Raw genomic sequence first — 24,143 nt, forward strand, 5'->3', positions numbered from 1 at the left:
TACATGACACTATTGAATTTGCTGGTAAATATGTTGACTTTTTTTTTTAAAGAAATTAGATATTTTGGAACGAATAACAGTCAAACTGAACTAGATAAGATGCAGATGTTTGTTTTTTTTATCGTCGTTTCTCAGATCGTGCCTTTCTAAAGCCAGATTACAGTTTGTTCTGATTTTCCCAGAACCTGTAGGATTCATGCATTGGACCTGTCAATTGCTCGTTTGTTCTCTCGGATTGTGTTCATCATTAGGATCTCAGATATTGAGGATTTCATTTTAATTTTGAAAAAAGGAGAGGAAAGTTATCTCACTGCCGCAATCCAGGATTATTCTGATTGTCCCATTGGGGAACTACAATTACAGCTCAAAACAAAGTGCCATATTTGTTGCTGATTGGTCCAGAAGGGGTCTTTTTGCTGGTGGGGTATTACCGTACAAACTAATTGTCAACTTGTGCAGTTGTCTTCTTCCTCAGGATGATGCAGTCGTATATAATTTGTTCTTTTAGCTGTTTAAATGGACTCTTTGAAAAATTCTTTCTTGTGCCTTCTATATCTTATTTATTTATTTTTTTTAAATTTCACTCATCACTTCCAGACCACTGCTGGGAGTTCTTACACAGTTGGCGAGGGTTGTTAGATTTTATTTCATGGCCAACCTCAGGGACCTTATACATTTATTCTGCTCCTGGGAGAGAAGTCTGTTACTGACTCAGGACCAGTAGTGGAGAATAAGTGCAGGGAGTATAGCCAAGGTCCTGTGGGTTCAAAGACAAGAAGGTTATCAGCTGATGACTGTAGTTTTCGACTAACACATTTTTCCAATATGCAGTACATGTTATACTTTTTACATGAGCTCTCAGTGGCAATTTTAGCTTCTTTTTGGAGGGGATGGAGCAACCCTATCCTAATCGGGGCAGCCCCAAATAATGTTTTACACTCTCAAGTAAAGTAGATGGCACCATGGTGGCTTGACCGACGATTCACCAGTAAAGTAGTAAATGGTGACGGAGTTTCAAAACCTGGGTACGATGGAACGTCAGCAAAATCAATGGCTGAGTGTTCCATCTATGATCAATTGTCGTAACTGTGACTCATGAAGTTTCCTTTTATAGAGCCACAGTGAGTGGAGGAATGTTACACAACATCGTTTACTGGAGGTGATCATCCATTATTACCTCACCCAGAGAGTCTCTCGCGAGCTAACAAGCTTAATAATGCTCTTTATTATTTTAGTTAACGTCATCACAATATCTCTGCTAGTTTTCACTGCTCTGCCATATCTATATTGTCAACGTTCATATTTATTTATTATATTTTCTGATTTAACGGGGGTAGCCATTTTAAAGAACTAATGAAGGTACCATGAGTTTGACACCACAAGAATATAGTTTTAAGAAAACAAAAATATGTGGTATGCTTTGTGCGAAGGAATTCAACCTCTTTCTAACTCTGTCGTTCTTTCTGCTGGGGCTGCACTATTTTGAAAAAAACATCAAAGTATGATTCTTTTGACTTGTATTTGTGATATGATTTGTGATATCAGAGGGAGTGTTTATTTTGGTGTTTTAAAAGTGATTCATTGTGCGGTGCTGCACTGTTTGCACGTCATATTCTCAAAGTTTGGATCCTTGAATGGTGTCCCTCTGTGCTTGTATTAAAAACATGGTGAAAACTAAAATATGGCTCTTTTTTTTTCCTTTCCACCTTTGACTCTCCTCAGCGTTCTGGGTCCTGCGTTGACTTTCCGAGTTGGCGCCAACCCAAAGAATGTAACCACTGCTGATCTGGTTCAAGTTGCAGGTAAGAGCAGCCATTTTTTCCTCGCTCTTTTCTTTTATCGCCTGCATTCAATGATCACATTGACAACCTTCTTTGTGAGTCATCTCATTTCTCCCAGCCAGACCACTCTGTCACCGTCTGCGCTTCAGTAAATGAGAACACAGATTAGTCGCTCCAGATACAGTAGATACAGGCTGGTGTTCATCTTGTACAGAGAAACCCCTGTTCCACGGGAGATTATCAACACTGGGCAATGACAGATGACCATCAATTACTCAGATGATGAGTCCAACATGCACACAGCCTCTCTCTACACACACATATACAGCGTGGTGAACACTTCATTTGGTCTTCTATTATGTCAGACATGGCTGACAGGTTGAAACAGGTCTGCCTCAGCCAATCAGTTGGACTCCTGTGTGTGTGTGTGTGTGTGTGTGTGTGTGTGTGTGTACTTGCATGTATGTTTGACTGATGGAGAGCTGTCACCTGCAGAAAAGAGACTGTCACTGCACAACCCCACCCCAACCCAAACCCACCCCCACACCCCCCATTCATTGTCTGATCAGTCCAGTGTCGGTGTGGATGTGTGTCCTTGCTTTGGTCGGAAATGACTTTGAGTAGCACAGCAGTCAATATCATCCAATATCACCCCGCTGGAATCAACATGGCGGTGTTGTTATTGGCTGAAATGTGTTGCTGCTCGAGTTTTTCTGCGAAGCGACATTTTTTTGGCACCAACTCGTTTCCTATTAGCTGGATGATGGCTGATGATACAGATTTACTGCAAGAAAAGGCTGGGCCCGGGCTTGAGCTCTGGTTCAGTGGTTTTTACTGTGTGTTTGTGCAAGTGTGGGTTTTTCTGTACAGTGTATTTATCCTTCACCGTCATCCCACTTTTGAAATGTTTGTTTAACAAAAAATGATTAAATGAGCAAATATTGTAGCGTTCCTCTTTTGCTTGAGGTGTAATAATTATACAGTATCATATCATTCTCACATTTTTGCCCCCCCCCCCCCCCATCTCCATTTTCTTCCTTGGTGGTGGGAGCGACTTTGATGAGGTGGTGTGTGGTGAGGGCTAATGAAAGGCGTGAGCAGGGCTGAAATGTCAGACCAAATGTTAAGTCAACATGATCATCTGCCTGACCCGTGTTGATGAATTATGAATCCAGTGATTCTGCGTGGCGGTTTGTAAAAGTGAACACCAGGAGCTTATCAGGCGACTCATGGTTTGCTGGTGTCTACTTTTATTGGTATTCCCTGAAACTCAGAAGTGTTAAAAATGCAAAAAATGAGAGGTTAAATTCTCCGTATTTTGGGCAACATGTGTGCCTCATCCCATGACAGCGTGAAGTTCCCCTCTGTTACTAAAACACAGTTATTCTTTATTTCAGTGTTTCAAATTCTTTGCATCACGACCTCACATATCTGCACGACGTTGACTCCAACGCGATACGTCAACGGCATGGCAATTTCAAAGAGGCTAGTAGGTTGTGGAGCAACAGCATGATTTAAGCAGAATCTGAAAAATCAACCTGACACCCACATGCAGCGGCCACCTGGGTAATCCTAGCTGACCTTTGCCTTATGTGTGACTGTGCATAAATGACGTGGCCTCCTAATGAACTCATCAAAACCCCTGCTGCATTCTGTGCTCAAGCTGCTGCTGGGAGCCGGCTCAGCATGATTTATAGCTAGCAGTCAGGGAACTAGAAAACTAAAAAGTGTTGAGAGCTGCAACAGAAGGTTGCAACAAATAAATTTGTCTTTATAGCTGATTAATAACCCTTGAAATGTACTTTTATATATCAGTCATTTTTCATAAGCATGAGAATGCACAATCGGGCTCAACCTGTGGGAACATTTATACTTTTATTCTTGGGAATAGTTATTCAACAGAATTTGATTATGTTGTCCCTGAATATAAATGGCATATGATTATTATATATATATATATATTTTAAAATCCAAGGTTCTATTATTTTCCCTGTTCCATAGAGAAAATGTTTTCACTTCAGAGATGCTGGAAACAATGTGGTGATATTTTTTTACCTTGATCCTCAAAACAGCTCATCAGAATTATAAAGAACCATTTTCTTGTGGACTAAATTAGAGAATCACAGGTTTTATGAATGCAGCCTTTGGTTTCATAGCCACCTGTCCTGGAGTTTGGCATTTTGACCATTTGGAACCAGACATGAAAATCTTTGGTTAGAAGTGCATTGTAATTGTCTCTTGTTTTTTCAGTTAAGTCGTGTATTATTTGATAAAAAAAAAGTATTTTTAAGAAAGAGAGAGCGATTTTGAAAAAGAAGTGGCGGTCACAAGATCTGAGAGTCTCAGGCAAAATTTTTGAAATGACAGAATTTTGTCGGTTTAAGGGTGTGGACTCGAGAACATTGTTAATGGGTACAGATTCACATTAAAATAATTAGCCCTGAATTTGAGTATTTAAAACCAGGACAGAAAGGACAAAGTCAAGTGTGGATTACAGAGACAGACAGAAAGCGTGATACCATGCAGTATGACATCACCCCTGTAAATGTATCAGACCCAACACAGAGTCGGAGCGTTAGCGAGCTTCTCAAGTGTGTTTACACTTGTTGAAATCTGATTGCGACAATATCCTGTCCAATATTTGTAACGCAAAAATGTAAAGTCAGCTATGGCAACACATTTAACCAGACACCTGGTCTTGACTTGTATCTGATAGCTTGGAAGACAAGTTCACTGCAGCAGTTGCAGCTAATGTTAACTATGCACCTGCAGCCAGTCATAAAGTTGTTGAGGAACCATCTTTGAGTGACAAAACTTAACATCTCTAGGTAATTAGCCGTCTGAATAAGCTGTTGTTAGGGAATCTATTCTCTGTGTTGTTGACGTTTGTTTTAGCATGTTTGCTTGTTAGCGCTGAGCCACTGGCAGCATGGACGTTCCTTACTGATAATTTTCAAAATGTAGATGTGAAATTTTATATGGAACTATGTCTGTAGTAAGATATTCAGCTCAAACAGAGAAAAACCTCTGTCTTCTTCCTTGAGACATTTGTAAGATTTGCTAATTCATTTTCTGTTGTTTGACGAATCGATGAATCAAATGCTGGATTTTATTTGCTGTATGTTTCTTTGTGCATGCTTAAATGCAACGAGACACTTTCTGAGTGTAAACCTCAGCTGGCGTTACCTTGACTGTACTCGGCTGTGTCTGAAGGAGGTTAATGTGGCTCTGCTACATTCTGCTGTCCATCTATCTGCCCATCAGTTCTATTTGATGTGTTCAATGCTCCATTGAAAAGAATAGACAAAGAGACTCGGTTGAAAGGCATGGACAGTATAGAGGAGATTTGATAACTCATTGAAAAGCATCTTTTGGGCAGCAGGTTCTTAGCGGCTGTGTGGTGAAAGGCCTGCTGGGAGGTCTGACTGTATTAGTGGAGGTAGAGGCTCTTGTGTTCTGCTCAACTGGAAAACCGCAGGACAAAGACCCGCACTGCCTAATCCCTGCTCGGCTGCAAAACAAAAGAGAAAGCTGCTGCTTTATCAAAACTACAAGGCATTCTGTGTGTCCGGGTTTGTGTGTGCGGATATGTGCGTGCCTATGTGTTTTTTCTTTTGCAGCTGTGTTCAAACTGTGCCAAGAAAATGAGTTATTCAATATTTGATGAAGTGGCAGCCTTAACTGTTAAAACCAACTTTTTGCTTCCTTGCTATCTCTCCATCGCAGCGTGGTTTCTAAACATGAAAATCAGCTTCAGTGGATCTGCCAGATTTACTTTAACACGCTTGTAACTGCTGGTTCCCCCTGGAGGTGTATGGGTTGTGCGCCTACTGAGTCGCGACCTGTGGTTTCACCAGAGTCATCGCAGTTTGTGGTGTTTTTTTTAGTCTGCTTTTGACACAAGCCACATTAACTTAGAGCAGAACAATCCAAACAGGAAGTCAGATGGATGCTTCCACTCAATTTTCAAGATTCCAGATCGTAAACCACATCGTAACGATAAATGGAACCAGGCCAAAAGTCAGAGGATGTTCACAATGGTCGAAATGGATCCCAGAAGTTGAAATAACTGATGTTAATTGGAATTATTCACTTTGTCTTCAGGTTATAGCACAACAAAGTAGGAAATAACATGAATAAAGTAAATGCAAACAGACAGATGAAAAAACTATGTACCTAGGAATCCTTCTTAATCACGATTGAAGCACAAATATCAAGGACAAATGACAAAATAAGAAAGTCAACTAATTTCCTGCATTTTTAAGATATTCCCGAGGGGAACCCAAATTCTATGCAGCTCCCCACCAGTCGCCTCAAGATGTTAATTTAATTTGAACTTGTTGGCCGTAACACAATCAGTATAGAATATCATTGTTTTAATCAAATACTCATAATATTGAAGCTTCGATTGTGCACTGCAAGATAAAGTACCGTGACATATTGCAGTGTCAGTATCTCGGTTTCTCCTCCTGATGTGGTTCATATAGAAGTTGATGGCTGATGACTCTGCAGCCGTCTACCAACTGTGGTCAAGGATGGCCAGGCCAAACACCGGGTGTGAGAGTGAATATGTGTGTGTTAAGTCAGGCTGGTAGATAGTGGGTGGGAGCTGGGCGAGGACACTCCTATTGTCTTAGCTGTCACGCCTGGGCGACCCCAGAGCCCCTCAGAGGCCCCAAAGGCCCCAGAGGCCAGGCGGCAGCAATAAGTCCACGGGCCCCCAGGCCGTGAGAACCCCGGCCCTGGTCAATGAGTGCTGGGAGCTAGGGGACCCTGGGAGCAACTGGCTGGGCCATCTGGAGCAGAGAGCAGGAGACCCTGACACACGGCTGTCACCCCAGGGAGACATGAGGAGACGTGGACACAGACAATGTCTTCCCCCTTGTCTCTGCCTCTAATACACACATGCAGAAAAGGGATCAGGGGAGTCAGAGGGAAAAGTGGCCAGAAAATGCCAGACAATGAGAGGTGTTTACAAAAGCCAAGAGGAGAAACATTTATTGTCGTTTTGGCTGATGTAGGACATTCTCCACCCACACTGCTTCTATTGTTAAGCTCTAAAAACACAAGGGCCTAAATATAACTGGATATCTTTCCTTGCTTACTCCTCTACCATTTGTCTGTCTTCCATCTATCTGCTCTCTCTCTCTCTCTCTCTCTTGCACACTCACTCACACACACACACACACACACACACACACACACACACACACACACACACACACACACACACACACACCTAGCAGACAGATCCAACACAGTAGCTGCGGCTGCATAATGGCGCTAGCAACCATTTGAGTGGTGAGTGGTCGTCTTTTCCAGCTGAGCAGATTAGCATAGATCTCCCACGCAGACAGAGTTGACCTTCACTCTGGCAAACACTTGTCAAAATGCCAATGATAATTACCTGCTCTCTTCACAAACAGCACAATGGTTTATCCACATGCATCTCAGGCGTGGAGGATGACTCTGTGCAGCTATGTCGCTGCCTGTTTTCAGCCATTCGCTGTTTGTAATGGTAATATAAGATGTGGGGATTCCATTGTGTGTCTGTAATATTTACTGTTCGCCACTCTGATGCTAGCGAGCCGCCAGAGGCTAAAGAAATAAGTGTGAATTAGATTCTCTGAACTTTGTTTTCAATATGTTCAAGTCCTGACACCATGTTCAAGAATGAAATTGGGTTTTGTCAGCATGGGATTGAGAAACAGTAGTGTTTCTTTTCTTTTTTTTTTAAACCACAACAACAACAACAACAACTTCACGGTGTCTGTGTCCGATGCCTGATTGTCTGTTCATGCCTTAACATCTGTATCAATGAGCATAGAGGTCAGAAAACAAGCCGATTCCTCCCCCGTCCTCCCGCTCTCCCTGGGCACTCTCTCTCCTCCTCGTCACCGACTGCCCTCTCTGGTTGAGTGCTTGAATGTGCTCAGTTCGGTGATCAAAGTCTTCCTCAGTCTCTTCTCCTCCATTGCCTCTGGCCTGTGTGTGTGTGTGTGTGTGTGTGTGTGTGTGTGTGTGTGTGTGTGTGTGTGTGTGTCTGTGTCTGTGTGTCTGTGTGTGCACGCATGTGTGCGTGTGTGTGCACGCATGTGTGCGTGTGTGTGCATGCACGTGTGCGTGTGTGTGTCACTCAGCCCAGCTCTCAAACCTCCAGTCTCACTATCTTCTTTCAGTCTCAGTAGTACTCTGCCAGGCTCCCTTGCATTAACTTCCCGTCTACTAGAGGGGACACACACACACACACACACACACACACACACACACACACACACACACACACACACACAAATGCACGATGACGCTTATTTGACATGACATATCTCACTTTTCTGTCCTTTAACGTTTATGCATTGTTGATCTCAGAAGCGTCTGCTGTCTGTTGCAGTAGGTAAACCGCTATTTCATTTACTGCACACATGTTGCCGTTTGCTTGCCGCAGGGTGCTCCAGAATCCAGAGCTGTGTGAGTCATGGCAAACTATTTTTTCCTCTTTGTTTTGCTGGAAACTTTTTGCTCTGTATCAGGGTGTCAGATGTTGCTCTAAGTCCAAGGATGTGATGCTTCATTCTCACTGGGTTTTGGACAGTTCTGTACCTCCAGGAAGAGAAAATATCTCAAACAGTGCTGTGAATGTTACCACATTCATGCCTGCGACTGATCTGGAAATGTGTCAATTTTTACTGTAAACGCAAGTGCCAAACTGCACGGTAGAGCGTCCCATGGTGTAAATTATACAGATGCTAATCAATGTCATTTTTTCATTTAATTGTCAGGTCAATTTTAAACAAACTGTGGATATGTTCCTAAAAAAAGGAAATGCACATTTGATTGGTTTTCTGTCAACTGGTTCTAGCGAATAAAATAAGCGACATAACGGGGATATGAGCGATGGTACACATGGCTGTAAAACAGTAGAAGAAGAGCTGTCCATCTTGATTGAACACCCAACGTTCTTCTCTGTGACAGTGTTGTCCAGGACGAAACCATATTTAATCATGTGATTAATGCTGATTTACTCCCTTAAATGTTTTGGTTGTTAACAGCACTAATCTGAACTTGCTCAAGACCGTTATTAAAAATACTTTATTGCTGTTTGGTACTCGGTGACTCATTGTGTTTGTCTGACAGAAAATTTGTCATGTGGAAGTATCTCAGTTGTGCTGAGGAGCCAAGAATGTTCCAAGCGATGAGCGATTTGGGCTGTGTCTTAAACTCCCTTTTATATTGTTTATCCTTCTCAGTCATGCTCTTTCCCTTTATTGCTCTTCATCTAAGGTCTCCTGCTCTTCGTTATTCCTCTCTTCTTTGCGTCAGTATTATCCCTGCTGCACCTCACTGTAAGGTCAGGGCTGCACTGCCCCTGTAAACATATTTACTGTGTCAACATTGCTGTTGCAAAGCAGCTAAAGACAGTAACAGGTGCCTGTCAACAGCCGGCCAGATCTCTAGTGCATTAAAGGATCTTTGCTGTAGACGAGGATTAGTGTCGCCTGGCATTGTTTGTTTGCTAATTCCATCTCCAAGGTATTTGTGGAAAATAGGCATGAATAATTGAAAGCGATTTCTGGTGGACGAAACGAAGCTATCAGCAAATGGAGAGAGATTAATGAATAGGTGGGGAAACACAAATTGGAACAACCGAGCAACCAGAGAGACCCTGGGTTTGTAAACAAAAACTGAATATACATCAATGGGAGAAAAAAAACAAAGACGTGGTTGGAGAAATGCAATATATTTAAATGTGGATTGTGTCAAAGCATGATGCCCAGGTTTTAAAATGCCTGCTTCTTGAATCAAAAAGTTTTAGTCTGTAGTCCTACACTAAAATTTAGTTTGGTTAAAAAAAAAAAAAGAAAAGAAAGAAGAAGAAGAATTCACATTTTAACCACTGAACACCATCACTACAGAACAGTTGCTTTAATCATGAAAGATTCAGAACATCTCCGCTATGAGTCATGTTTCCCCCAGGGTGAATTGTACAAACTTTGGTGATCCATTTTCATCCAGCAGGTCAAAATTCTACTTTGGTCCAACTTTTTGATTTATTGCTAAATATATGCAAAGTAATAAAACTGTGTCCACCTTAATTAAGTTTTAATTAAGGAGCTAATGTGTCTATGAACCTTTCATTGACTGAAATGGTCAAAAACAGGTGATTCCTACCCTACCTGTTTTAAATAATGTGCTAAATGTATTATATAATAGACATCAATATTGCAAATAAATACCTTGATAGAGGACTTTCACCACAGTGTCCCCTCCAGTAGATATGATTTAAGTCCGTCAAAAGGGTGACGTGATTATTGCTTTTTGTCTGAGTAACTCAAAAAGTTGTGGATGAATTGGAATAGATAGATGAAATTTTTGGAGGAACGATAAGGAGAAACAATTATTTCAGTTTTGGGATCGGTGCGGATCGTCTGATGATGTCTTATCATCCTGACGGTGGCATGCGCTCTCTGATTGCCCTGAGGTTTTTACATTCTTTTTGAGTTTTCAAGTAACGCCAATGAATGTATTGGTTGTGTTGTTATTGTTTATATATCGTAACACTGTAGGGTAAACAAGAAAAAGACCTAAATGTAGAATATCCCATTTTACACCGGTTCCCAGAAATCCTAAAAAGAAAAGAAAACTGTTTAAAAACCAGACATGTCATTGCATGGTAAATATAGGCATTAGACATTAATTGTGAGCTTAGAACAGGACCATGTTTCATATTTCAATTGTATCTATAATTACTGTGTTATCAATATCAAGATGGTTGCTGTGAATAGGGGCTGACTGTGGCAAGAGCCAGTAACCGAGGAGAGGAAGCACAGAGCAGGACTACAAATGGGCGAATTACAATTGGGACACAGGTGAGGCATTTTAGGGCCATCAGAGAGAGGAACTTGTATAAAATATGAAGTTCAAAACTTCAATCAGGACCATGACATGTTCAGTACAAACAGTTCCCGTTTGTTGGGGGGGATTCGTCATTGTGATTCTCCAACTGTTGTAATTGATCTTCTCTGGGTTTGAGCCAGAGTCTTGATGATATTTATCTGACCAAGGACTTTTCCGTGATCTCATTCCCAGCTGAGCTACACAGGACGGCTGGCAAATAACACATTTATTAACACAATGGCTCACTAGCCTCTTGATTTATGAACTGACAAAACCACATTTTGCCACAAAGTCATAATGATAATTTGCTGTCTCTGGAACTGTCACGCATCAGAGACTTCTCTTTGCATACATTTTCAATCAATGCTCAATGTATGAGTGAAATCTTTCCCGAGCCTGATGTCTATAGCCTCTTTTGGGACATTGTGTTTTGTTTTGTTTTTTTTCCCCTCTGTCACGGCTCCATAAGCTGCAGGAGGAACACAGGCAGTCAGACCACAGAGCTGCTCGAAACATGTTCAATACTGCAGATTAAAGCACCATGTTGAGCAGAAAATCCAACCTCCTCTTCAGTTCTGCCACCACCAATTCCCTCTTGTTCATCTTTTGCTCCATCCTGACCTTTTTTCACTCTTCATCTCCCTTGTCCCTTCATCTTCCTTGCTTTAGCTGCGGTGAACGCTACTCCAAGTGAGAGACCATGTACTGATGGCTCTCTTGATGTTGAGAGCAGCAGGTACTTGTACATCATGTTTGTTGTATGCACAGGAGCGTGTTTACTTGATGGGTCCTACTTCATGAGGCAGCTGATACAAACAGCTATGTAAATGAGTTTCTTTCCATCTCCTGGTATGAGTCATAATGCAATAAAGGGCAAGTTATTTTCAAAAATAGGAGCATTCCCTATTGTATGGCGCTGAAAAACAGAAGATGATCTTGCGGAGAAGTTCACTAGTGGGGTTGTCAATCATCCAGAGTGGTAGGAGGGACAATGATGGTGAACAAATTACAAACACCCACCAGGAGCAAAGCTGAACAACGCTGGAGCACATTACATTTGGTCCCATCCTTCACACCTGATTTTTATATTACAATATCTATATCTATATCTATATCTATAGAGTAACAACACATCAATCACCTTGCCCCACCGTCCAATTGCATCTTTATGTTGACTTTGTATGAAATCTATCTGCTCAATCTCACGACAACCCAACTTTAGGGATCATGTGCCAAACAAAGGTTGAGAAAAGGACCATCGCGGCAGAAGATGCTTGCACACAAGCGTCCTGTTGAGTTGCAACCAGGGCATGAGCAGCGAGTCTTGACAGCTTTTTTTGACCAAGCTGAGTTCTTAGCCACATTTGCAGGAAAGTGATTAAATCTGAGCCTTCAGTCTGGAACTGTTAATTAAATGACCAGTGTTGGAGTGCTTTAAAACCAGAAGAGATTTATCGATAACAAAGTGTATTTTTGTATGTAAAACAAACTCTCTGTTCTTTCTTAGGATGTGTACTTAAATGTTCACTGTGTGCAAGTGTCATCTTCAAAAAAAAAGGCTTGTGTGGAGAGAGTTGAGGATGCCTGCTGGAGGTGTCATGGTGTTTTAGGTCTATTAATTGACTACATGTTCAAATCAGAAGGCAGCGCTTTCTTGAAACCACAAAGGTATGAAACAAAGGGATCTGTCCTTACATTTGCTCCATCGTGTCTCTTTTCCAGGTGTGTGTGTGTGTGTGTGTGTGTGTGTGTCTATCTACAGTATATCACTGTATGAGCATGTGTTTGTGGGGTTTTTTTTTTTCCTCCTAATGGTGCCTCTGCACTTAATTGGCCCCTGAATGCAATGCGCTCTGCCAGTGGTTTTGTGAGCTACAAGTGTAGCGAAACAAAGGGAGCCGGGGAGCTTCAAAGCGGGTGGGTGACATTTCTGGCTTTCCATCTTCAAAGCACTATTTGCTTTTGTAGTTCCTCTTTGAGTATAATTATATATATATATATATATATATATATATATATATATATATATATATATTTATATATTTTTTTATTTTTATTTTTTTTTCTAAAGGATTACAGCTGTCTGCAAACATAGTGTAGGATTGGAGGGCTATTTTCTAAAAGGGGTGCACAATGAGCTGACTGTTTTTGTCATTTGGAAATGTATTTATTCCACTAATATTTGATGTTATACATGTTTTTAATGTGATAATTGAAGCTGTTATAATACCTTATAGAATTGTGTTATAACTTAACAGTAGCGATTGGCAGTGAATTGATCAATGACAAAACGTAAACCCCAATGAAAGTCTCCAGATTGGGGGTGGGTTGGGGGGTTGGGGTGTGAAATCCATCGTGTCCCCTCATTTTCATTCACCTGTCTTCCTCTTCTATCTTTCTTCCATCCCCCTCATCCAAGTGCCTCTCTATAATTCATGTCCAGGTGCAGCACCAGCTTTCTTTGGCACACGCTTAAAAGATAAAAAGACAGATGTTCAAATTCACTTCCTTTGTGCATCTCTTTATATTTGTGTGGACCACTCTTTCCCCCTTTTCCCTGCATGCAAATTTAGTTGTAGCAGTAGTTGAGCATAAGTAAGTGAGGGAGTTACGGCCATGACCAACTGTCTTTTTCTGGATTGAAATGCTTTCGTTTTAGAGTATCTTGTCACAGTATTTTTAGATACAAACAATTGTGGCTGCAATGGAAGAATCGTGTATCCAAAATAGACTGAAAAATCCGTAAATAATGATGATTTCTGATTTGGAATGCCAAGATAAGGCCAGAGCACAGCTGTGTTTACACGGGGGGCATCTGTGCATCTTGTCATACAAAATGCATGAAACCCCCACTGACTGCAAAGCTGTGGGAGTGACTGAACTCTGCAGGTGGATATCTATATTGCAAAGTGACATGTACAGTATAATTCACAGTTGTGCCCCGGAGAGATTCTTGACTGACCTGATAATGACATATTTGAAGATAGATGGACCGATTTTTTTTTTTTTTTTTTTTTTTTGCAGTCCCTACCTTGATTAGATCAGAGATGTTGTGAAGTTTTCCTACAGGACTTTCATCTTTAGTTGTGAAGTTGAGCTTGAGCTTTTCATGGCAGCACAGTGTTTATCCCCTTCCATATATTTAGCATTTGGTAAAGCCCCTTTTCCACTGCCCACGAAACCTTCTAATACCCGCGAACGTCTAGCTTTTGTCTGCTTTCAGTCTTAGGTCAAACGATCCTGTGTCAGAGCTACAACAATTAACTGACTGAAAGAAAGCGAATCACCAACTATTGTAATAACTGAAGACTCTATTTTCAAGCAACAATGTCCAACTTGCTGGCTCAAGACTCAGGAATCAGGATGTGCTGTTTTTTTTTTGTCATTTATGATGGAAAATGAAGACTCTCTGGGCTTTTGACTGCTTGGATGAGACAGAATTATTTTACAGATTTTCTTGACATTTTTTAGTCCAAAGAATTCATCAATTATTTGAAAAAAATAATCTATATATTAATCTATTATGAAAGTGATTGATGGATGCAGTTCCTCCCTGCAGAAGAAATGAGTATTTTTCAGCACCGATAAGCATTGATGTAAATATGAAACCAGGGGGAAGGTAATCATTTTGCAGCTGCCACCATTGCTACGATCCATGTGACTCACACAACTTTATGCCTTCTTGGCCACAAATTAAACATCTTTCAGTTTCAAAATAGACTGGAGCAAAATATATAACCACGAAAACATTGTCAGCGGCCTCCATTCAGCTTTCTACTGTCTTTTCCACTTAAAAGGACGCACATGTTCGTGGGAGTGCTGTAGCAAAATGGGTAAAATCCTGTGTGAGGTATGATTGAGTTTAAGCCTGGCTACTGAAGAGAGAGGCTACTTCCTGTTCTAAAAACTGGCCCTAAAGTGTTTAGAGTGGAATCTTATATTAGGGATGCAATTCCTGGAGAAAGCAATAACAATTAAAAATGGATGGTGCTGGATTTGACCTGCAAACCAGTTGGGTTTTTTAATAATTTTCTTACACCGTGAGCATTAAACCTGTAGTAATGTATTCACCTTATTGTAATTTCAAAAGTAAGGAAATAATAATTTCTCTAATATCCAAATGGTTCCTGGTGGGCACATTTTGAATGTTACCACAGGCTCCTCTGCTGCGAGCGTGTCTGTGTTGCAGTAGTGCACGTGTGCGTGGGGAAACGAGAAGTGCAGGGATGCATTTCGAAATAGGTCGTTGCTAATTGTCCTTTAAATGAACAGCTATGCACCCATGTGAAGAAAAGAAAGTATAGAAAAAAGAAAGAAAGAAAAGACAATGAATTATGGATACATTGAAGAGGCTCCCTGGCCTCCTCACTGTTTTTTTCCCTCCTCTTCTCTCACTCTGTTTCTCTTTGACTTCTTTCCCTCTGTCCTCTGCCTCCTTTTAAATCGATACAGGCTGACTGTCATGGGTCAGTGGCCTGTATACATCAGGCTGGACTGCTACAGAGGAGCGCTGTTTCTCCCAGGGCTCTCTGTAGAGGCGATAACTCATCTCTATCTCAAACCTCTCTTTAAGGGACACTGGCTTTCAAATTAACTCCAATATCCACCTGAGATTGACTGGGGATGCCACAAAGGAGAGGAATATTCTCCAGGAATGGGGAGGTGATATCTAAATACCTTAAAATATCTTTGAGTAGGATGACAGTTTTCTGTTCACAGTGGCGGTTTGGAACGAGAACAGATTGTAATTATCAAAACAATTGTTTAAAGAAAGCAAGCGTTTAATTTATAGCTGTAGAACACCAGTTTTGTTGGCAGTAGATGTTAGTTTAACTTAATACGACTGGGTTACATCAGATTCAAGAGTTGCATATTTTCTGGATGATTTTTGTGAGTTTGCGCTGCTCGTTCAATAAAAACTCTGGAAAGAAGTCCTAAATAGACACCAGGTTAAATGAATTCTATTGTACAAAAAAAAATCGAAGACCAAAACTTTGTGCAGTATTTCCAGACCAGATAATTGCAATCAAGAAATGTGTTGGTTTTTTTCCCCCGTATACACAACTTTGTGGCAGAGAGTACAAGATGGAACCCAACATGGATGTCTCATATCAGTAATTGAACCCTCTTTTTGCCATTCACAGCTTTCATCCTGTCAGCTATTCAGATGTCATTGCTGTGGAAGGATTCTTTAGCTCTAGCGGAGATGAGCTGTAGGATCATCTCTGGGAAGATAAAAGGAAATATGTCCTTTATATTTAACCCGTCAAGGGCAGCGTCTTTGCTACCTTCAAAAGGAACTTGTGTGCTCGTGTTTACAGCTAATACGTGTGACTCATGAACTGGGATAAGAAATCAAATTTCCACTTACGAGGTCATGAACACCTCAAGAAGGAGGTGTTAATATGGGCTCTTCTTGTGAACACAGTCGATACAACCCCTTGTTGAAGGCAGCAAATGTGTCACTCATCCCTAAAGCTTGATGTGAAATGCAAGTAGCTGATGTCAGCTTTTCTGAGATAGACTGATAGAATGCCTTTATTGTCATCGTATGGTGCAGATACAATGAAATTGGGGTGCAACTCCAATAGAAACATTGATAAGTAAAAAAAAATACTATACAAACTCCACTAAAACAGTTTTAAGTTATGCAGTGCATAGCACTGAACAATAGGCTCAAGAGATGTATAGTACATATAATTTAAATTTAAATTGTTCTTAATCTGTATCCATATGTATCTTTATTTGAATGTTTCCAGAATTGAGGAGCCATCAGTTCATTTTTTTTGTAGAGGACACATTAAAATATCAACCTGCTAGTTGTCATAAAAGTAAAGAGCAGGATAAAGCAGCTAATGCTAGCTACTCTGTATGTAGAAAATGACTGAGCAAGCATTCATCAAAAGACTCTGCTTTAAACCGTAACTAACTGCAAAGATTGTTGTATGAAATGCTCTAAGCCCTAGAAGTACAGTTGGGTTATGTAACTATTAAGCTAGTAACTGGACATGCCAACGATTGTACCTGATGCTAATGTAGACAAATACCTTTGCACTTTCGCTGTCAGAGCAATTCAAAGCTTATCAGAAACAAAAGTTTCCTTCTTAAGCTAACAACATGAGTCGCACTTTGTCTTTTTGGAGAATGTGAGCGATTAAATTCAGGTTTCAAAGCAGATTGTGTTTCAATGGTGTATGTGTGTGTGTGTGTGTGTGTGTGTGTGTGTGTGTGTGTGTGTGTGTGTGTGTGTGTGTGTGTGTGTGTGTGTGTCTAGCCACAGGCTTCCTCACCCTCCAAGTCCAATTACCTCCGTTAAGGCCACATTTGAGAGGGGGGATTACAGCATATTATTCTAGCGCAAACAAAAGTCTCTGCCCACCAACCTGCAGGCAGCCAGACTCAGGCAACCGAGGAAGGTGTGAGAGGTGTTACATTAGCACCTGGATGTGCGAACAGCAGACTCGTGACCTTTTACCAGTGACTGATACACTACCAGGAAAACTTGCTCTCCTTCTTAAACTCTTCTCAATATCCTCCCCCTCCCTTTCCCCACCGCCACCAGCGAGCGCTACATTGCCTCTCACTTTCTGCCCTTCATTTCTTGTCTGGTGTTTTTCCTTCTGTCTGAAATCGGGCATTTATTTCATCCTCCACTGTTTCTATCCAAGCAACCTTCCACAGGGCCGTAGCCTGTCTGAATTTTTCTTTCATTTTTTTTGACAGTTGATACTTTAACCAGAGGATGTTATTCTAGATGTCACCTCTTCTCTTGACTTGTTTTTCACCACTTTGATTTTATTTCGTAAAAACAGTACAATGCAAAACACTCTACTAAACATACCTTTGTTCCTCCAAAAAGCCCCCCTACAGAAACCCCATCACCAAGGTTCTCCAGCCAACATTTTATGTCTTTTCTTTTACATTTCACACTTGCACTTGTGTCTTGTTCCTCCATGTTACATGGCGCAGCTACCATGCCTCTACAAATCGCTGCGCCTGAACATCCACGAGACACACAACTGCCTTCTAGTCACCTGCCAGGGGCTCTAATTAGACTGATAAGCAGTGCAACTGGAATCAGATCTTGCTGGTAATCAGCCCCACGGAGCCCAGACAGACGGCTAAATGAGGAGGAGATGAGCCGTGCAGCCCAACAGGTGTCCTTAAAAAGACGGGGAGGTGTGCTTATACAGTCTCTCCCCTCGCTAACTACTTGAGACTTCAATCACAGGAGAGTTTTGAACATATAGCACTATTCTGCAGTTATTCAGGAAATGAATGCTGGGGGAAAAAAACAGTAGATCTGTGCTCGTGTGGTGTATAGATTTAATCATAATGCTGTGATACTTAATCGCTGCCTCACTTTCTAAAGGAATTGTTTGAGAAACTGCGCTGTAAGATTGATTCTGGGTTATATAACAGCAAACAGTCAAAATGTGTATTTTGATTTTCAAATTGCTCCCAATCCTGAATGCTTTTATCTGTGCCGTCGCAGCTGCTCCGCTATAGACGACATATAATAATGATTATCACATTTTGTCCCGGAGCAAAATAGTAATAAAGAAGAGCGGAGTGACACGTCAGGCAGGCAGAATACAAAATGATATCAGAACTAATAAAATCTCTGGAGGGAAATGTCATATTTCTCATTTTGACACCTGAGTGAGACTGTTGTGTTACACTTTCATTTTACACCCACCATTCCCAGCTGTACACAGGAAAAGCAACACGGCAAGATTAACGCTGCAGTCTGAGGAGGATGCTTCACAGGGAGAGGAGGAGGAGGGAGAGGGAGAGAGAGAGAGATGGGTTATCCACAGACGCTCGTTCGGAGAGCTGTCCGCCGTGTTAACGTCTGTGGACTGTTGGTCAGCAATGGAAGATTGGCTTTGCTGAAGGCAGCTGACCAGCTCTTTAATGTGTATTTTTATATTGTTAGTTTGAATTTATACACTGTCAGGACCATATTGCATGTCTCATTTAGGAGCTATTTTCTAAATGTCTGTAGACGTTAAGTAGTCAGTACATATCAATCGTGTACATTTGTGCATTTGCAGTGAAAAGTTGTGTGGTTAATTTAACCTCTTGAACATTGGACTTTTCACCATTTCCTGAGATTTTATAATTCACAAAGATAATTTGGACTGATGAGCATATTAACCGTTAACAGAAATGATTAGCAGCTCCAATGACCATCAACTCATTTATGACAGTCAGATTGTATGAATGATAAATTGAAAGACCACTAACTGTCAAAAAGACATTTTTATTAAGATGTGGAAATGAAAAAAACACATACCAAAAAAATAACAAAATAATATGTATAAAAATCCCAAAATAAGATACAGAAATACTTATTATTCCAGAAAATCCTTAAAAACAAACTAATTTTACCCTAGCTCCTAAAGTTAGCCTGGTGAAAACCCTGAATGAAAGAAATGACAGGTTTAACCTGTTTTGAAAAATTACAACAGTAATGAGGCTGTTAAACAAGGTAATGATGACCTGTCCTATAAATGCAAGTAAAAAATGAAACAAATGTCATTTCAGAAATATACACATTTCAAGACAGCAGGAAGCAACTATATTATTGTGATATTCTGCTTTTCTTTTGAAGGGCCAGTGATCAGGATATTTACTTGACACAGGAAGTACAATGCAAGTGCAATGTTTTTTCACGTTTTTTCTGTTCATCGTTGAAGGAAATCTTGCATGTTCTTGTAAATCTGAGATTATTCTCAGGAGAGCATCAGCACGTGCTCCTCACGTCCATCATCACTGAGCGATGAAGGATTCTGTTTTCAGTTCAAGATCTGTAAGATTGTTGTGGTAGCCAACGCCAACAACCCCCCCCCCCCCCCACACACACACACACACACACACATACACACCCGTGCTGACTCCACCCAATCGCTCATCCTCTCCCTCATATTCCTGACTTGAGTGATGGCATTTGTGATTCCTAATGACAGTTGGAACAAATCCTCAGTAATGAGGTCACGTTTTTTTCCCCATTTTTTTCTTGTTCTCTTTGCTCTGAAATCACCCTTCACAGCTCAACCTGTTTCTCAAACTGGACTCAGGATCCGAGCTCCAGTGAACCGACGTGACACAGATCAGTTCTTTCCTCGGGAAGACCTCCCTGCTGCTAAAATGGAAACCCTGTCCGTCTGAGCATGTCTGTTTTCTCCCCTTCAGTATCCAAGGCTTCTATTAGCTCTTGACTCACTGGAGCTCACATCCTCTGCTCTCATGTTAATGCTGCCTGCTACATTTCCAAACTCATCTTTAGCATATTTATTGATTTATTTAGACTTTCTGGTGTGTGTGTATTTTTGCGAATGTCTTAGCTGTCCCACCTGTGATAACGCATTTATCTATAACAGAAGAAATGCTTGCATGAGCTCTCACACCCTCATAATGATGTGTGTGTTTCTCCTGGCTTGAGCAGGATGTCTGCACCAACACATCATTACGATTTGTTCGAGTCATTAGTTTGTGGAGAGTGAATTGTGGATGAAAAGCACATTTGTGCGTAAAGGCGTCTGTGTGTGTGTGTGTGTGTGTGTGTGTGTGTGTGTGTGTGTGTGTGTGTGAATATGTACAGTACATGTGGGTGTGTAGTTTGCCCTCCTGTGTGCATACTCAGTATGTATGTGCTCAGTGATGTGGTTAGTAATGCGGAGACTTGCAGGAGATGGTCCGTGGAGAGAGCCTGCAGGATAATTGCTGCCACAGTGACAGGTAGGGCTGCCTCTATCAGAGTTCTCTCAGTGGGGAAGGTGTATGTGTGTGTCTGTGTGAGTGTGTATGTGTGTGTTTGTGAGTGTGTCAGCTCTTCACCATCTCTTTCTCTGGCAAGCATTTCCCCAGTAGGCTCCCTTCAGACGGTGGCAGTCTTCCAGATGTTTTCATCTTGTATCACACACTTATCCAGGGACAGAAACGAAGCATCTTTTACATAGATCAGAAAAACTTTAATCATTTGGATGTAATGTTTACTCAAGAAAAGACCTCTGAGTCATGTTTTTAATTTAGGGATCAAGTAGTATCACACATTGAAGACATTTCAGTGTATTCTGGCTCCGGATCTGGATGTAAGACTTTGAACTTGTTGGCTGTTTTCACGTCGGTTTAACTAACTGTAATTTCAGCCGTACAAGCCGTATATTTGAATCCAGATCTTCCATCATTAACTCAGCACTTGCAGATTCTCATGCCAACGCATAAATGTATGTATGTACACACGTCCCATTCTAATTAACATGATACCTCAGGAACACCTTGAGGGGATTTCTTCCAATTTGGCACAAACATCCACTTTGACTTGATGAATTTAAAACACTTTTTTTTTGGGGGGGGGGGGGTTTAAATGTCACTGTTATCTCACTGCCATCCCATTCTTTTGAATTTGATATCTCGGGAATTCCTTGAGAAAATGTCATTAAGTCTAGCGCAAACATCCACCACACTTTTTAGCGTATGGGAACCTTCTTGCTGTGAGGCGACAGTGCGAACCACTGCACCACCGTGCCACCTATTGGCTTTTTATATGAAGGAAAAATACACTGGTCTACTGAATTTGTTGTGGTTTTTATATCTCTCACCATAAAATGCTGCTGGTAGAGATATCTTTTCATAATTGTGTGTTGGAGGGTGTCTGGAACTTGGCTATGTCAAAAGCATGACAGTGGGATATATTATGACTTAAACAAGAATGTGTTTAGTGCCAAAATGGAAATAGATAGCATTTTTATTGACTGAAGTCTTGTCACTGACTCATTGGATGAGGAATGTGCACAACTGGCCTGAACACAACTTCTGAATTATTGAAATGGAAAGGAAATCTGTTATTTTGTGTTAATTTATTAGACCCGTCTTTGCAAATGTGATGTTGGATACGATGCAGAAATTTGCTGTAATTTCAAAAAGAGACAACCGGACAACACTTTGTTCCTCACTGAGACAATCTGCTCTTTATTTTGATATACTTTCCAAAATGATTTCACGATTTGGTGTGAAATTATTTTTGAAACACTTTGTCACACAGACAAGCAGCTGGCATCTTGAAAAGGTCAGCACTTGATGTTTCATTTGATATGAGCTCCATATGTGCTGCGATTAAAACTTGGAGAGAGGAGATGGACATAAATTGTGGGTTCTAAGAATGCAGTAGATTTTTTTTTTTCCCTCTTCCAGAAATGTGGACTTTGTTCTGTAATGTTCTTCTGACAGCAAGGCCTCCTGCTTGTGTTACTGGAAAAGGTCACCCACACCCAGCAGCAAGGCTCTGCAGCATGCCGGACCTTCCAACGACCATGATTATTTCAGAATATGCTCTGTTTACCTCATCACTCATTGTTGCTTACAAACCTATCCATTCTTTTTGAGCGATTGTCACTTGTGATTTACGTGGCGTATGTCACACATCTGCAGAGTGTCATCCCTGAAACGGGGAGCGTAAACGATGCAAACGTGTTCCGGTGAGAATGCAGAGTGACATCCATGGGGATTCTCTCACATCTGGAGGTGCCTGCAATCCAAGTCATTTGCTGGTGCTGCCGCTGTTCCCACAATCTCCTGCCGTCCGTGAAGAATTGGTGTCAGCACCTATCAAAGCCAAAATGCCTATTCTACACAGAGTGTCAGAGCAGCCACAATCTATTAATCAAGCAGGCGGGAAAGAAACAGATATTATGTGTGTGTGTGTGTGTGTGTGTGTGTGTGTGTGTGTGTGTGTGTGTGTGTGTGTGTGTGTCTGTCTGTCTGTCTGTCTGGGACTCTCTTTGTGTGTGTCTGCACATGTGGAGCAGAGGCAAGGTCTCATCCAGGTGTATTATTCAGCCATCTTTGAAATGACCCTCTAATAAGGGAGGATGCAATTATAAAAGTGTCATGTGGGCTCCGTTTGAAAGAGGAAAAGGCCTGTAATGTGTTTGATATCAGAGGCAGTGGACACAAGCCGCATGCTAATTACGTGACTACAGCCATTACTGAGCTGAAACCAGGCAATAGACACACCTCCTCCACAAGCTTAGCCTTCAACAGCGTCTTTAAAGTGTTAAATTGAAAACCAAAAAGCTAGTCCCCGCATCCTAAAGGAAGCATTTTCCTCGGAGATGCAGTATTTTGCTGGCGGGTTCAGAGCTGCCTTCAGTGCAGCAGCAAAGGTTTGAGTGGGCAGAATAACAGCAGTTGGTTTGTTGGGGAGCACTGTTGGCTTATCCACGTGAAACGATCGATCAGGTTGAATAAACAGCGAGCCAGCCAGGGACCCCCGCTGTTAGCAGCATGGTCCCACCATGTGACAGACATAGTGGTGTATGATTGGCACCGCTGATTGGACATTAGAGAGTAATGATGTCATTGGTATACGGAGAAAGAGAAGAGGGGTTTGTTTTCTACTCAGCTGAATCATTTGGCCTTGCGTAACTCTGTATTTAATTCGAAGGGGTTCAGTTCAATTTTAAATTATGTCTAATCAAATAAAAATTTAAGATCATCGCAGGCAGCCAAGGTTTATTTATCAGGAACCATAGTGCCATTGCAGGATAAATTAATCAGTGCAGTAACGATTGACAGAAAATTAATGAGCCATAATTTGTTAAGTGACTAATCTTGCATAAAATGCCAATCACTGGCTGATAACAACTTCATGATGTGTGGGTTTCTCGCTGTTTTGAAATCACATTGCATTTATTTTTGTGTAAGCTGAGACATGGACCACAAGAGAACACGAGTGGCTGCTCTAAATTGAATTTTGCTTTGCTTGAATGAATTAAGAACAATTATCAAATAGAAGTACTACACTGTGGATATATATCCTTCTGCACGTTTTTGTTCATCCCTGACACCAGGTGGACATTTGTGACAAATTTAACCTTTGACCACAAAAATATTTTCAAATTATTGAATTCCAATGGACTTTTGTGACAAATTTGGAGAAATTCCTTCAAGGAATTCACGAGATGTCGTGTCAACCAAAACGGGATGGATACACGCCCCAAAGCCTGTGGCTAAATTAACTAATCAGTTGATAAATATGATTGTCTCGTCTGTAAATGTAATCATTTATTGGTGTGAACTGTTTGAATTTGAATCCGTTCGTTCTTTTCTAATACCTTTTGACATTTTATAGAGTAAACAGTATTATCATAACATTGGGATTTTTCAGAGGGCTTAAATGTTGTCTAGATTCGGGGACTTATTTACCATCAAGGACATTTGAAGTTCTTCAGTGTTTTTCATGTTATTTAAGACCACCACCCTCATTACATTTATGAAAGAAAGCTGGCAACACTGTACCTATATTCAAATGGAAGATGAAGTGCTTTGTATAGCACCTTTCAATTTTAGCGGTACTTAATGCACTTTACAGTGTTGCCTCATTCATCCATTCATACACACACACATTCACACACTAATGACAGAGGCTGCCATGTAAGTTGGCAACCAGCTCATCAGAAG

The 24,143-nt window shown here is 41.0% G+C and overlaps 1 protein-coding gene across 1 annotated transcript in view; it reads left to right on the forward strand.

Annotated features, from left to right (window-relative positions):
- Positions 1 to 24,143, forward strand: part of ptprn2 (protein tyrosine phosphatase receptor type N2) — a 127,880-nt gene that overhangs the window by 44,995 nt on the left and 58,742 nt on the right. Inside the window, exon 10 of the mRNA XM_086191534.1 lies at positions 1,723 to 1,802. Within this exon, the coding sequence (XP_086047660.1) occupies positions 1,723 to 1,802 (80 nt within the window). The remainder of the gene's footprint in view (positions 1 to 1,722; positions 1,803 to 24,143) is intronic.

This window comes from Aulostomus chinensis, chromosome 21 (genome assembly GCF_037954235.1).
Source record: "Aulostomus chinensis isolate RoL2024-O1b breed Wild chromosome 21, RoL_Achi_v1.0, whole genome shotgun sequence".
NCBI classification, from domain to species: domain Eukaryota; kingdom Metazoa; phylum Chordata; class Actinopteri; order Syngnathiformes; family Aulostomidae; genus Aulostomus; species Aulostomus chinensis.